This window comes from Trichechus manatus, unplaced genomic scaffold, assembly GCF_000243295.1.
Source record: "Trichechus manatus latirostris isolate Lorelei unplaced genomic scaffold, TriManLat1.0 scaffold00054, whole genome shotgun sequence".
Lineage (NCBI taxonomy): Eukaryota > Metazoa > Chordata > Mammalia > Sirenia > Trichechidae > Trichechus > Trichechus manatus.
Window position 1 is genome coordinate 7,469,277 of NW_004443990.1, and position 15,980 is coordinate 7,485,256.

The 15,980-nt window shown below is 42.3% G+C and overlaps 1 protein-coding gene across 3 annotated transcripts in view; it reads right to left on the minus strand.

Annotated features, from left to right (window-relative positions):
- The window catches only part of PCTP (phosphatidylcholine transfer protein), a 32,302-nt gene extending 16,328 nt beyond the window's left edge, over positions 1 to 15,974 (minus strand). For 2 of the 3 annotated variants that reach the window (XM_023732737.1, XM_023732738.1), the window contains exon 1: positions 15,754 to 15,917. In XM_023732737.1, coding sequence (XP_023588505.1) covers positions 15,754 to 15,894 — 141 coding nt within the window. In that variant the 5' untranslated portion in view covers positions 15,895 to 15,917. Of the gene's footprint in view, positions 1 to 15,753 lie in introns of all 3 variants that reach the window. The other variant, XM_004377903.3, reaches the window with a different exon arrangement.
- Positions 15,975 to 15,980: the final 6 nt, after the last annotated feature.

Genomic DNA, 15,980 nt, shown 5'->3' on the forward strand with positions numbered 1-15,980 from the left:
CCCCATGTGTGTCAAAATAGAACTGTGCTCCATACAGTTTTCAACGGCTGATTCTCTGGAAGTAGATCACCAGGACTTTCTTCCAAGGCACCTCTGGGTGGACTCAAACCTCCAACCTTTTGGTTAGCAGCAGAGTATATAACCATTTGCACTACCTAGGGGCTAAAAGAACTTCAAGATCCCATAAGTTCTTAATAGTAGTTGCTACATAAGGTCAGAAACGTCTTTTGCATTGATATTTCAGAGATAAAATTAAGAGGCATCCCCAAGGGACTGCTCAACTGTATTCTCCCAGCAACCCCAGGGAAACCTTGACTCCCATCCCTTCCTTGGTTTCTCAGCCAACCACTTTCAACATATCTTTGATTTATTTGCCACAATATGGCATACTCCAGTCCCCTTTTCTTTGCATTCCATTATTTTGAACCAAGTCCTCTCCTAGCCTCATGCCTGAACCACCATCAATTTACTGGACATTATCTTTCATATTTTTATCATGAGCCCTGAGGAGTGAGAGACAGCTATGGGCTACATGGTAGCCTTGAACTGAATCTAGAAAGCTGGGTTTGGTTTCCATACATAAAAGAGCATGGAACAAAGATTACTCAGGAAGGGAAAGGGCCACAAAAGCATAAGCAAAAATGTGCAGGGGTATTTGGGTACTGTCTTAGTTATCTAGTGCTGCTGTAACAGAAATAACACAAGTGGATGGCTTTAACAAAGAGACAAATTTATTCCCTCACAGTCTAGGAGGCTAGAAGTCCGAATTCAGAGCGCCAACTCCAGGGAAGGCTTTCTCTCTCTGTCGGCTCTGGAGAAAGTTTCTTGTCATCAATCTTCCCGTGGTCTAGGAAATTCTCAGCCCATGGACCCCAGGTCCAAAGGACACTCTCTGCTCCTAGCTCTTCTTGCTTGGTGGTAATGAGGTCCCCATCCTCTCTGCTTGATTCTTTTATATCTCAAAAGATATTACCTCAAGATACAGCCTAATCCCATAGATTGAGTCCTGCCTCATTAACACAACTATCTCTAATCCTGCATCATTAACATCATAGAGGTTAGGATTTACAACACACAGGATAATTACATCAGATCACAAAATGATGGACAACCACACAATACTGGGAATCATGACCTAGCCAAGTTAACACACATTTCTGGGGGACACAATTCAATCCATAACAGGCACCCACCACTGAGTGAAGTTTAGCCAGAGTAGACACTCTGAGAGGCAGCATGGTTGGATGCTAAACATATAGGTGGGAAAAAACAGAAGTTAGTTCTTTCTTTTGATGGTGGAGAGCTACTGATGGTTTAAAAGCAAAAAAAGAGACATGGAAAAAGCAATGTCCTAGAAAATCTATTCTAGTGAAAGTAAAAAGCCTGAGTTGATCACAAAGTCAGGTATATTCTTTCTGCTATTTCTCACTGCAAACGTACGGTATTTTGACTAGTATGTGTTGATTGGGAAAGAACCCTGGTGGCACAGTGGTTAAGTGCTCAGCTGCTAACCAAAAGGTTGAATGGTTTGAACTCACCAGCTGCTCTGTGGGAGAAAGATGTGGCAGTCTCCTTCCATAAAGATTACGGCCTTGGAAACCCTATGGGGTAGTTCTACTCTGTCTACAGGGTCACTATGAGTTAGAATCGACTCCATGGCAGTGGGTTTGGCTTGTTTGTGTGTGTGTGTGTGTGTCTGTGTGTGTGTGTGCATGTGTGTGTGTGTGTGTGTTTTAATTAGGTATTTATTTCTAGGAAAATTATTAATAGGAAAATCATTAATGGGAAAAATATGCTTTGAATTCCAAACAATATTGTCCAGAGCACCTACCACTATGCCTGGAATACGGCAGGTGAACAATAAATGTTAATAAATGTTCACTTAATCTGAAAAATGAAGAGGAATTTCAGCTTCAGTTCTGACATGTAAAGATCTGAGAAGTCATCACTCCTCTCCTTACAACAAGAAAAAAGCTGAACAAACTGAAAATTAACTTTTCTTGGGCCCAGGCAAACCACCACTCCAAAATCTAGAGAGACTGGTGAATCCACAGCAGAAGTCACCGGAGCCATCAAGTAGCAGGAACATTTACATGGTAATTTTGACAAATTGCTGGAGGCTGAGTGTGGACTAGCATGAGAGTGATACATTCCTGGGGACCAGCAGTCTTAGGAAGGGCACCATACTTTTGTGGGTATTACTTCTAGGAACCCATCATGTTCTCATAATAAAGAGACAAGAGAGGTCCCGTGGTGGCTCCAGCCAAGCAAGAACCATCCTCCACTTGGTGTTACCCCTGATTCATCCTCTGGTTCACCCCAGATGTCAGCATGATATTCTGTCTAAGGGAGGGGAAGAGTAATCATTGTGAAATACGCCCAGAGATCCAGGGTGTTCTCCATAACAAAGGTCTACTTTCCAGGGCAAAAGACATTACCAGAGCCTTATTCCATCTCGGGGAGAGGTATTTCCCTGACTCCACCTCCCTCTAGCCTACCTGTTTTACCTAAGGGGAGGAAAAATAAAAAAAAAAGCTAAGAAAGGCCAGGGACACAGGTCTACTAAAAGACTCAGATTTAATCAGAAGATAATAGAACTCTTCCCCTCCTGCACACCTTACCACCACAACACAAACCAATAGGGCTCCAGCAAAACAGTGGATTATAGCTGAAATAGCTGCAAGACCCAGATTCTGCCTAAGGAGGAGTTCTAAAGGAAGACAAAAGACAACAGGGGAGAGACAAAAACAAGGACACTAAAGGAATGCAGAGCCTTTGGAACCTAAGGCTCAACTCCTAGCCAGATTAATATAAAACCTCACACTAAAGGTCTGCTTACTTCAGTTCTTATTACCCATTATATCATGTTCAGCTTTCAACAAAAAATCATAAGGCATGCTAAAAAGCAAGAAATAAAACAATCTGAATAGACAAAGCAAGCATCAGATTCAGACACAATATGACACAGATTAATATGTTAAGAGCTCTAATGGAAAAAGTAGATGCAAGAATAGATAGATTATGTAAGCAGAGAGATGGAAATTAAGAAAGAATCAAAAGGAAATGCTGGGAATGAAAAACACTGTAACAGAAATGAAGGATTCCTTTGATGAACTCATCAGCTGACTAGACATGGCCAAGGAAAGACTTAGTGAGCTTGAAGATACGTCAATAGAAACTTCCCAAATTGACATAAAATGAGAAGAAGAAAAAAAAGGAATGAAAAAAAGAGAGAGAGAACAGAATATCCAAGAACTCTGAGACAATTTCAAAAGGTGTAACATGTGCATAATTGGAATACCAGAAGGAGAAGAAAGAAAGAATGGAGCAAAGGAAATATCTGAAGTAATAACGGCCAAGAATTTTCCAAAATTAATGACAGATACCAAACCACAGAACCAGGAAGCTCAGAGAACACCAAACAAGATAAACACCAAAAGAATATATACCTCAGCACATCATATTTAAATTTCAGAAAACCAAAGAAATAGAAAAAATCTTGAAAGAAGCCAAAGGGAAAAAATATATATTACCTACAGAGGAACAAGGATAAGAATTATGTCAGACTTCTCATTAGAAACTATACAAGCAAGAAGCAAGTGAAAATATTTAATGCTGAAAGAAAAACAAAAAACACCAGCCTATAATGTTATATCCAGCAAAATTATCCTTCAAAGGAGAAAAAGAAAGAAAAGTCTTTTCAGACAAACAAATGCTGAGGGAATCCATCACCACCAGACCTGCCTTGCAATATATGTTAAACGAAGTTCTTTAGAAAGACGGAAGATGATATAGGAAACTCAGATCTACACAATATGAAAAATGCTTATTTTACTGTCTTAAAGTTCTTTGAGGAAATGGACTTTGTCTTATTCTTCATGGTATCACCAGGGTCTAGCACAATGCTGGGCACACAATAGGTCCTCAAATATTGCTTGAATAAGAACATGAATAAATGTTTGGAGTTTACTCTTCACTAGGGTGTATTCAGATAAATCAAAAGTAGCTATAGAAAGCTATATCCTATGTCTATCCTAAGCTAAATGCATTCCCCACAGCATGGCAAGACAAGGCAATTATGTGTATCTCTAGGTTTTTCTGTGTCTTAAAAACACACTAAAAGTTCCAGGCTAAAGTGCAAAGATTCATACTTGCATGGCTTCTCTCCCTTTCTTACAGAATATTTTCATTTGTGTAATTTCCCCCAAAGGGTAAAATCACCACCCAAAACAATGTCTCTGAAGCAAACTATCCCCATTGGAAAGCTCACTAGAATTCTCCTTCCTCCCATAGGTGGTGACTCTGATGTCAACAGCAAATTGGAAGACCAAGCAAGAACCATCCTCTATTTGGTGTTGCCACTGAATTGCCCCTTGGTTCACCCCAGGTGTTGATAACATAGTATTATGTCCAAGGATTCAGAATGTTCACATCCTTCCCTATCAGTCACCTCTCCTCTCACATGGTTGCCAAGGCAGAATAAAACTCACAGTTCCACTTTATCAATAGCCACACCAGCACCCTGTAATCCTCAAGGCAGGGATCTGGTAAAAGACTAGGTGAGGGCACAAAGCTTGGCTTATACCTGGCTGAAGTAGGTCATTCTACTCACCCTTTCCTTCCCTCCCATCAAATCTAAACCTTGGGACCAGCATTCTCATACTGCCTCATACCCACATTCTCATTCTAAGAGAGATGAGAGGAGAGGGAGAACTGAGGTTCCAACATATCTATCCAGTTGGAAAGAAGGAAGAGACTTGGTTTGGCCTCAGACTGCGGAAAGTAGAAGAATGTCACATGTAAGCATTCAGCTTTAGGGCATGGTGACCCTGCCCACTAGTAAGTTATGGCTTAATAAGTGTCCTATCAGTCAGGATGGTAACCACTACTCCCTTGCAAAAGAGGCAGAAGGGTGGGAGGAGGGGGCAGAATAGTCCTGCAATTTTGGTGTAAAAGAGGCTCATGTTGCAATTGGATTATGATCCCACCTAGGGGAACAGTAGTGGAAGCTTCTCATCTGTTGAGGTCAAAGTGCTCTGGTGTGAGTTAAATCTGTGCTTCTCTCTTAAAAGTCAAACTTTCTCTCAGCCCAGCCTGGCTAAGTGCAGTTCTTCCAGTAATGCCAGGTCTTGAATATTTTAGCAGGTCAACAGCATAGGAAAGAACAGTGCCTAGGAAAGCACAGTCTGCTCCTCATCAAATCCTTTGATTAAAAGACCTATTAAAGGGCAAAAATACAAATTAGGCAGGCTCTTCTCACACTGCCAGACATTTAGATTTTAAAAGTTTAAAAGTCAAACCATCTGCCAGATCTTTCAGGCCTACATTTACTTTGACTAAATTGAAGATTTAAACCTTTGCACACCAGTTTCTGCACTGTGTCAGGGTTTCTATTGACATGCTAATGCAGCCCAGAGCTCCTCTGAGCCCTGATGTGCAGATGAGCATGCAGATCATGGGAAAAGCTGTTCCAAGTGACCTTGACCCTTCTCTGCCAGAGACTCCTCAGCCTTGCTTGAGGGACCACATTAACTCCAATGTGGCCACTAACTTAAAAATCAGAGATTAAGTCTCAAAATGGACATTGCATTTGTCTTAAGCTACATTTGTATTTTTTCACTCTTCCAGTTTCCATTGCTTCACATCTTCTGCTGCCCCTTACTTTACCTTCAATGTCAAAATTCTCTGGAGCACCTGGAGTGAAGCACCATGCTAGATGACCCCCATACATCAGTGGTTCTCAAAGTATGGACCAGTAGTTTCAGCATCACCTGACAACTTGTTAGAAATGCAAACTCTCACGCCCCACACTAAAACCAATACCAAACCCCTTTGCTGTCAAGTCCATTCCGACTCATAGTGACCCTATAGGACAGAGTAGAACTGGTGGATTCACACTGTCAACCTTTTGTTTGGTAGCTGAGCTCTTAACTACTGTGCCACCAGGGCTACCAGACCCACCAAAATGGGAACTCTGAGCTGGGGCCAGTGCTCTGAATTTTAACAGGCCCTGCAGGTGATTATGATGCATGTACAAGTTTGAGAACCACTCTGTCATATATCATTTCATTCAATCCTCTAACAATCCTGGAAGGTATCTTTGTTTTGCTAAAGAGGAAACTGAGATTTTAAAATGAGAAAGTAATTGACCAATATCATCTGGCGAGTAAGTGGGGCCTGGCCTCTGACCATGCTCCAACCTCATCCCCAAACCCCTCTGTTCTCTCCACTCTGGTCCTGTTGGCCTTCTGGCTCTTTTTGGAAAACAAGGCATGCCGACGCCTGGTCAGGAACTCAGCATTTGTTGTTCCTTCTACCTTGGTGGTTTTCCACCCAGTTTGCACGTTAAAATCTCCCGGAAAGTTTAAAAAAATAATTTTTTTAATGCTTTATTATGGAGCATTTCAAACATACACAAAAGTAGAGAGAACAGAATAATCAACACACATGTTAATTAGAGGACAGCTTTTAATAAAGACCACCCAAGCCCTACCCAATATCAATTAAATCTGTGTCTCTGGGGCAGGACTTGGTGATCTGTTTTTATAGCTGCCTGGGTGATTCAAATGCACCTGAACTTAGTATATTTCTCCTCAAATGTTTATTTGCATGGCTCAGTCTTTCACGTATTGCCACTCCCTTATCTAACAAGTATTTTTAAGGAGCTTGACCCCAAATCACATCCCCCCTGGTCACCCCTGCCATGCCATGACCCCCTATTCCTTTATCCCATTTAATTTTTTCATGGCATTTTTCACTGAATAGCTCAGTATAAATTTGTGGGTTTATTCATATCAATCAATGAATAATATGGTTCATGGTCTAAGAAGGCAGCAGCTTTGTCTTCCTTCACCAATTTATGCCTAATGCCTGTGACAGTAGTAGCAGCTGAGAGGCATTCAGTGAATATCTGCTGAATGAATAAATAAATGAGAGTGGGCAGAGTTGGGATTTTAACCCAGGACTATCTGATTCCAAAATCTACACTCTTCCCACACTACCAGTAGTATGGTGGACTAGTTTTGAAAGAAAATGTATTTCTTGACTTGAAGCAGACTCTGTATTTGGTTCTAAGTTTATCAAAGTAGAGTGGTTCATGTCTAGCTACTAGTTATGAGGTCTTGGGGGCTCACTTAAGGATTCTAAGTCTTATCTCCACCTATAAAATAGGAAGATAAGCCTGTCCCTGTCTATCTTCCAAAGCTGTTCAGAGGGATAAACGAAAACTTACATATGAAAGCATCCTGTGATGTGAAGCACCACACAGAGGTAAGTCCTTACCATTACAACACGGAGAGGGAAGAAAAGGAAAAGAGAGGAAGAAAGCAGAGTAGGCAAATAAAGAAGGAAAAAGATGTGAACAGGAAAGACGATGGTGTTGGATGAAATAGTTTTGAGGAAACTTTCTACATCTAAAATTCTGCAATTTAATAGAAAAAAAAGAAAAGAAAAGAAGATATCAAAAGTGGCCATTTATCCAAGCACCAAATTCAGAATCATGTGTCTATTTTTAAAAGCCACTACTTTATTTTGTTTTTTTTTTAAACGTAATTTGTTACAATGAAAACTATGTCAAGTCCCTCTACACCTTTATACTATTTCAGTCTTTTCAAAAACTGTATAATAGTGACTTTGTTGCAGCATCATTTAGCTCATGATCATATTTTTCTTTTCTCTACCCTTCTTTCAAGACCTGTTTAATAGGGACCTCAAGGAGCCACGCGGCCTTGGCCTCTGGTTGACAACATCTGATGTTGAGTGTGGAAGACAAAGTGAAGGGTCACCAACAACCATCTTAGGCACCACACAGTTGCAAGCGTACTGGTCCTTAAAGGTCCATTAGTCTAACCAATGCTTAGAACTTCTTCCCAACTCAGCCACCAGAATCTTCAGGGGAGCAACTCTATCTTAGATCCATGGCATTGCATCTGACCCATAGTAGGCCCTCAGTAAAGGCTTAATGAATCATATCAACAAATGGTCTCTGGCCTCTTTTAAATGTTTCCAATATTGAGGAACTCATTCTCCTAAAATAGTCCATTCCACATCTGGGAAGCTTTATCAGAAAATGAGGGTGCATGGTCTTGGGGAACATCTAGCTCAATTGGCCTAACACAGTTTATAAAGAATGTTCTACATTCTACCTTGGTGAATAGCGTCTGGGGTCTTAAAAGCCTGTGAGCAGCCATCTAAGATACTCCACTGGTCTCACCCCTTCGGGAGCATGGGAGAATGAAGAGAACAGGATACAAGGAAAAGATTAGTCCAAGATTAGTACCAAGGCCTCCACCAGACTAAGTCCAGTACAGCTAGATGGTGCCTGGCTACCACCACTGACTGCTCTGACCGGGATCACAACAGAGGGTTCTGGACAGAGCCGGAGAAGGATGTAGAACAAAATTCTAACACACACAAAAAAAGACAGATTTACTGGCCTAAAGGAGACTAGAGAAACCCCGAGAGTATGGCCCCCAGTGGTAAAGTTACTCCCGAGGTTCACCGTTCAGCCAGGGATTGGACAGCCCCATAAAACAAAACAGGACTGATGAGGCACAGCAGTCCAGGGATAGGACTAATGAGGTACAGCAGTCCAGGGACAGGATTAATGAGGCACAGCAGTCCCGGGACAAGGGCTAGAAGGCAGAAGGGGACAGGAAAGCTAGGAATAGGGAACCCAAGGTTGAGTAAGGACAGTGTTGATGTGTTGTGAGGTTGTTAACCATTGTCATAGGGCAACATGTGTACTAACTGTTTAATGAGAAACTATTTTGTTCTGCAAACCTTCATCTAAAGTAAGAATAGCAGCACAACTGGAAGAGCATAGTCGATGTCACTGAACGGTGCATGTAGAAATTTTTGAAATGGTGTATCTTCGGCTATGTATATTTTCACCAAAAAAAAAGGTCCAGAAGGGAGAGGGTTGACATGTCGTGGAGTTGTTAACCAATGTCATAAAACAATATGTGTACTACTGTTTAATGAGAAACTATTCGTTCTGTAAACCTTCACCTGAAGTACAGTAAAGAAAAAAAAAAAGAAAGAAAAAGAAAATGAGGGTGTATGGTGTAAGGGGAATAATAGGGGCTACCCAGGCAGCGGTACTTGAGTTTACACCCTGCCTCACCATTTCTTAGCCATATGCCTTGCAGGTGCCACTTACTTTCCCTGAACCTCAGTTTCCTCATCTGTACAAGTGGAAAGATGGCTGGCTTGTTGTGAATATTAAATGAGACAGTATATCTAAAACAACCAACACACCATCCGGCACATACTGAGCACTCAATAATAGCAGGCATTATTATGTTGAGTAGAAATCTGTCTAGTTCTTCTTATAGCCCTTGGGGTCACAAAGAACAAGTCTAAGAAAAAGTTTAACCTATTTCCATGAACCTGCCCTGAAAATATTTAGCAATTTTGTTATCAAGTCCCTGCTGGGTTAGAGACAGATCAACTACATGGGACAAACTACATTTTATCACATTTATTTAAAGCAGTCTGGCCATCTAAATATTTAGATATATCCAGTTATATGGATGTCATACATTTGAGTAAATACATAGCTGGAGTTTTATTTTAAAAGAGGATTCTACTATTTAAGAAGAGGATTCTATTATTTAAGAACAGAATTTTATGCTTGCAATTTGCCGTTCAAGGCACAATTGGTCTCTATTTGCCTGGAACAACAGAGGAAGAAGGAGAGTCAGGAACAGGAGGAGGATATGGAAGGTGTGATTAATTGCCTCCATGAACAACTGCCTCCTTTGCCATGAGACCAGAAGAAATGGATGGTGCCAGGCTACCGTTACTGAAATTTTTGATCAAACATTCCACAGAAGAATCCTGATCAAGAGGGGAAATTTAGAACAGAATTTCAAATTCTCCTAGACTCCAGACTTCCTGGAGCCATGAAGGTCAGACGAACCCCTGAAACTATTGCCCTGAGATAATCTTTAAACCTTAACCCTTTGGTGACCCAATTATTTCCTGCTTTGAATTTTTTGTTGATACCGTGTGTTTTCATTAATGGAAGCATGCTGAATCATTGAGTGTGTCTGAATTTTTGGTAGGTAGTATGGATTTTTTTTTTTTTTTTTTTGTTCCCTCCCACAAGCTTACCCTAAGTGTTTAGTGGTACATATGAAGTACCACTAATTATACCTCAGCGTTCCCACCACGGTCCATTAGTACCTATGTGTAACAAATACAAATTTTCAAAATTTCCATTTTTCCTACCATAATTCAGACACCTCATACAATACCCTGTAAAAACAGTTATTTGCAGCACATGTCCATTTCTTTGGTTTCAAACAACCACAAAATATGCACAATCAGTGATAAGCAGCTTCCCAGTAAACCCCAGAGGCTGAAAAAGTTCATGGTCACTATATTTACCACTGGGCACAAAGGGGTTAAACCAAAAAACATTCCCTGAAATCTTCTTAAAACCAAACAGTAGTTTAGCTTAACTAGTAAAAAAAAAAAAAAAGTCTGCCTTGGAGCATCATGCTCTTTTAAGAACTATCTATACAGGAATCAAACTGACAACATCAACTTGAAAGATTAGATAGGAACCTTAGGGGGCAGTGAGTTTATGTTAATGAGGGAGGAACAACTCAGAAAAGGAGGGTAAGAATGGTTACACACCTCAAAGAACATAATCAATGTCATTAAACAGTACATGTAGAAAAGAACAGAATTTTATTTCACTAGCTTTCTCTACTGCTGCTATGGAAAACACAGTCCATTATTTTACTTCCTTAGTACCTATGTAGAAACTGTTCTCTAAGCCAAGATGACCAAAAAAACCCCAGAAATGCCAGAAACAGGTGCTGCTCACTCATATTCTCATAAAAGGGTTGTAAAAAGAGATGAAAAGTAAAGGCTGCGATGGGACTTAACTCCATAAACATTCAGAGGGGAAAAGCTTTACGAGGAGGAGCTTGGCCTGATACAGAATTAACAAAAAGACATTTAACTGAAGCAGGATAACACAAGTAAGGAGGCTATGGAAGAAAATTAGCTCAAAAGCAAAAAAGGAAACAACGTGAAGTCTAGGGAGTGGGGAACGCTATTCTAGAAGATTTGAAGCAATGCCAACTCAAGCTTACATGAGAAATCACAACCAGAAAGAAGCAGCAGGTAGATGAGGATACAAAAAAAAAAAAAAACCCATTGCCATGGAGTCAATTCCAACTCATAGCGACACTATAGTGACCGGGGAGATATAAAATGATAGCGAATTGAACTATTTTTGAGCAACTACCAGGTGCAAAGCATCCCAGAAAATAGTGAGGAGAAATGGTGCAGAGAAAGGAAGACTTGACTTAACATAGGTGGATTTGGGTTCCAGCCCTGGCTCTGAGGCTGACTGGCATTGTGTTTCCCTTTCTGGGCCTGTCTCCACCTAATAAAACAGGGGGTTACCCTGGGAATCTCTACGGTTCTTTCCAGTTCTGGCTTTCTATGAGTCTGTGACAGCAGGAAAGATGAGGAAGTGTGAGCTCCACGAGGGCAAAGATCTCATCTGTTTTCCTGTTCACCAATGATTCCTGAGTCTCCAGCCTGGCACGTGTTATACACTCAATAAACCTGCTGTATTCACTCAGAAATAAAAAAATGAATGAGCACAGTGCTGCCCTTGGGAAGCATGCCATCTGTCTTAGTTGTCTAGTGCTGCTACAATAGAAATACCACAAGTAGGTGGCTTTAACAAACAGAAATTTATTTTCTCAGAGTTTAGGAGGCTAGAAGTCTGAATTCAGGGTGCCAGCTCTAGGGGGAGGCTTTAGCACTCTGTTGGCTCTGGGGAAAGGTCCTTGTTCCTTGGTTCCCTGGTGATCTTCATGTCGTATGGTATCTATCTTCCCCATCTCTGCTCACTTAATCTACACTAACACTTCTTCATTAACACAACAAAGAAAACCCATTCCCAAATGGGATTAAGGTCACCACTATGAGTCAATTGATTTGATGGCACACAACATATGGGTTAAGATTTACAACACATTTTTGGGGAGGAAACCTGGTGGCACAGTGGTTAAGAGTTAGGGCTGCTAACCAAAGGTTGGCAGTTTGAGTCCACCAGCCACTCCTTGGAAACCCTATGGGGTAGTTCTACTCTGTACTAGAGGGTCGCTATGAGTCGGAGTTGCCTCAACGGCAATAGGTTTGGTTTAATATTTTTAGGGAACACAATTCAATCCATAACACCATCTAAGAGAGAGCATTTGACCTTGAAAATAGAATCTGTGACTAATGACTTTATCTGTTCATTATGCAAAGAGCGTGACTAGTATTGCTGCTTTCTCAGTGATACATCAGGACTTTGTCAGGCAGTGAATGTTGTAGGAGGCACAAAAGTAAAAAAGCATAGGTCCAATCTAGAAGAGGTAGAGTGGCCTGCTTTGACTGAAGGACAAGAGGGGTACGGATGAGCCATGGGAGATAAAGCTAGTTATGTGAGTTTGGGCCAAAATGGCTCAGCCAAGCCTACCCGGCAGCACTTGTCTTCTATTCAGAAAGGCAAGGCAGGATCGTGTTTAAGAGCATAGGTTTGGAGGCAGATATCTGGGTTCCAATCCCAGTGTGAATCAGCAGCCGACTTAACCTCTCCATGCCTTTGTTTCCATACAGCTTAACCAAAAATGAAAAAAACAAACAAACAGTTACCATCAAGTCGATTCTGACTCATGGCAACCTCATGTGTATCAGAGTACAACTGTGCTCCATAACGTTTTCAATGGCTGGGTTTTTGGAAGTAGATAGCCAGGCCTTTCTTCTCAGGTGCCCTGGGTGGACTCAAACCGCCAACTTTTATCATAAGGGTGATTCAATGATTGAACTAGCTAATCCTTACAAAGCACCTAAACAGTGCCTGGACTATAAGAAAGCATGCATAAGTATCAGCTATTAATATTGTTATTATTATTAATTTTGCAATTATTAGTGCCACTGAAAGGGTAGTGATAGGATCAGAGCTTCTCTTCCAGGTGCTTGATTGGGCTGTGATGTGTAGGATGCAGGGGAAGATGCAGACAGGTGGAAGGCCAAGAGACTAGTTAAGAGGTCACTGCAATTCTAGGTGAGAGGGGCTGAGCACCCAAAGCAGGAAAGAAAGGCAACAGGAAAGGGAAATGGGCCAAAGACAAATATATCTGAGCAGCTGAATCGATCAAACTTGGCAAAGGCTTTGATGTGACTGGTACAGAAAATAGAATAGTCAAGAGAGACAATAAAAGGAGTTTGTCCGAAAAATGTCCATTTTCCCACCAAAGGGTCTGTTGAAATTACACTAGGAAATTAATCCTGCCTGCCCTAGGCTGAAAGAGCCCTGGTGGTGCAATGGTTAAGCGCTTGCCTGCTTAACAAACCCACCCAGAGGCTCCGTGGGAGAAAGACCTGGCAATCTGCTCCCATAAAGATTACAGCCTAGGAAAACCTATGAAGCAGTTCTACTGTGTCACATGGAGTCACTATGAGTCGAAATTGACTCGATTGCACCTAACAACAACAGAACTAGACTGTGAGCTTCTTATTCAAGTTGTTATACCCAATGGTCCTGGTACACAGCAGACATTCAGTGTTTGTTGAGTGAATAATTGCCAGCATTACCAAAACACATATGCAGCAGAGGATTCCAGTTACTGGGACTGTGGAACATGCTACTTTGAACATTTACAAATCAGTAGAGCAGACCCTTTTATAATATAGAGCATAATAGATATCGAAAGTTGGCGAGCTGTCATATTTGCTTTTTTCTGTATAAAGCTGTTACATTTTGATGGGCATCAATAGTCATCTGAGAACAATCAATGAAAATACAAAATGACTCCTTGAAAGTCTTCACATTCCCTAAAGATTTAAGTGAAGATATAAACAGGGCCACCACCAGGCTGATAATAATCATTAGCAGATTAATGTTCCTGAAATGGCTGAGACCTAGAGCAGAACTCCATATTGTGAGTATAGTATGGGATGGTTCTTCCCCAAATTCAGCTAAATATCAGGTCAGTGGATGTCCACCAAAATGAGGTAACTGAGGGTAGGGGGAGGGAGGCTGCCTCCAAAAGAAAATATGTATGTCTTTAGAGAGAAACGTCTTCCACCTTCATAGTATCAATATTCTTCATTTATTTGAAACAGAGTTCCTCAACCTCAGCACGACTGTAAGTTTGGGCTGGGTGTTTTTTGTTGTGGGGGCTTCCTGTACATCGGAGAGCTTTACACAGCTCCCAAAGAGTTTCACACACACTGACGAATTTGATTTGAACCTCTCAACGCCCCTGAGGATGCAGAATAGGATTTTCATTCCTGTTTCACATATGAGCAAATTCTTGGCAAATGTTTGATGTTTTAAAATATGAAATATTATATCTTATGCTAACTAAAAGTGCAATTAGGAGCCCTGGTGGTGCAGGGTTAAGCGTTCAGCTGCTAGCCGAAAGGTCTGCAGTTCAAACCCACCAGTGGCTCCACAGGAAAAAGATGTGGCAGTCTGCTTCCATAAAGATTACAGCCTTGGAAACACGATGGGGACAGTTCTACTCCATCCCGCAGGGTCCCTATGAGTCGGAATAGACTCTACAGGCATACAACCACAAAGTGCAAATGCTTTAAAATGCAACCACATAGCATCCTATCTCTGCCATTAACTTTAGAGAATTGCTTCATCCCTCCGGGCCTATTTCGTCCATCCATGAAACGTGGGTTTGAGCCAGGTGAGCATTAGGACTCCTCCCTGCTCTAATACTGTAATGCTCTGGTCCTATGCGGGAAACTTCGATTTCATTTATGTTACATGAGGGTGACTTTTAACCTACTTGCCATGCAGCTACTATCACACAAAGCAATGGGTGACAGGTCTCAGGGGCAACGTGTTCCACCTGGATGGCACCTGGGTCCCAAAGGCATCCAGTAATGCCTTGAGACTTGCTTAGTAACCAACTCCAGGGCCCTGGGTGGTGCAAATAATTTAACACACTCAGCTGCTAACAGAAAGGTTGGAGATCCAGTCCATCCAGAGGTGCCTCAGAAGAAAGGCCTGGCAATCTACTTCCAGAAAATCAGCCATTGAAAACCCTATGGAGCACAGTTCTACTCTGACACACATGGGGTCACGGTGAGTCACAATCCACTTGAAAGCAACTAGTAATTCCTCCTAACCCTTTAGTTAATCTCTCTGCATGAAACTGCAAACCACAGTTAATAAGTACAATTTACAAGAAAGGCGCGGCAGTGAAAGAAGCCACAGTCACTAAAACGACTGCAGATCACATAGGTCCCTTCTGGGCAATTCCCCACACTAGCCACGCTGCACATCCAGTCCCCGAGAGCCCTGTTTTCCATCTATATCTAAGTGCTAGAATACTGCCCACCCCTACCCCCACTGGCATCCACTCAGGAGGCGAGATTCATGTCTCTTGCAAGTAGGTCACTTCGTGCATCGACCTAGAAATCAGCAGACCCACGTTTAAACTCCTATCACTCACTTCTAACAAACCACTTCCTCCATGGGCCTCCCACACAGGCTGAACTTGAATGACCTCCCAACTTCTTTGATCTGCACAAAACAAAGTCAGCCTGAGGCACTGCCCCAGAGCTGGCGCGAGGAGCCTGCGCTCCTCCCAGAGCTGCTCTCAACGCTCCAGCAAACCCGCCCCGGTCCTTTCCGCGGCTGCAGCCCCGTCCTCCCAGCTGGGTAGTTGGTCCCGGCGGGCTCCAGCCCCCGCTCTCCTCCAGCGGGCCGGCCGCTACCTGGTCCAACAGCCGGTAGATGCTAATGCCCAAGGTCTCCACCAGCAGCTGCCAGTCGGCCCCGGCGAGCGCGGGCTGCTGCAGTTCTGCGCAGGCCTCCCGGAACTGCTCCTCCGAGAAGCCACCCGCCGCCGGTTCCATTCTTCCGCAACTGTGGCTCCTCTGCTTGGACAGAAGGCCGCGGACAGCGTTGGTGAGGGTTGGGGGCGGGTCCAGAGGGTGGCCCC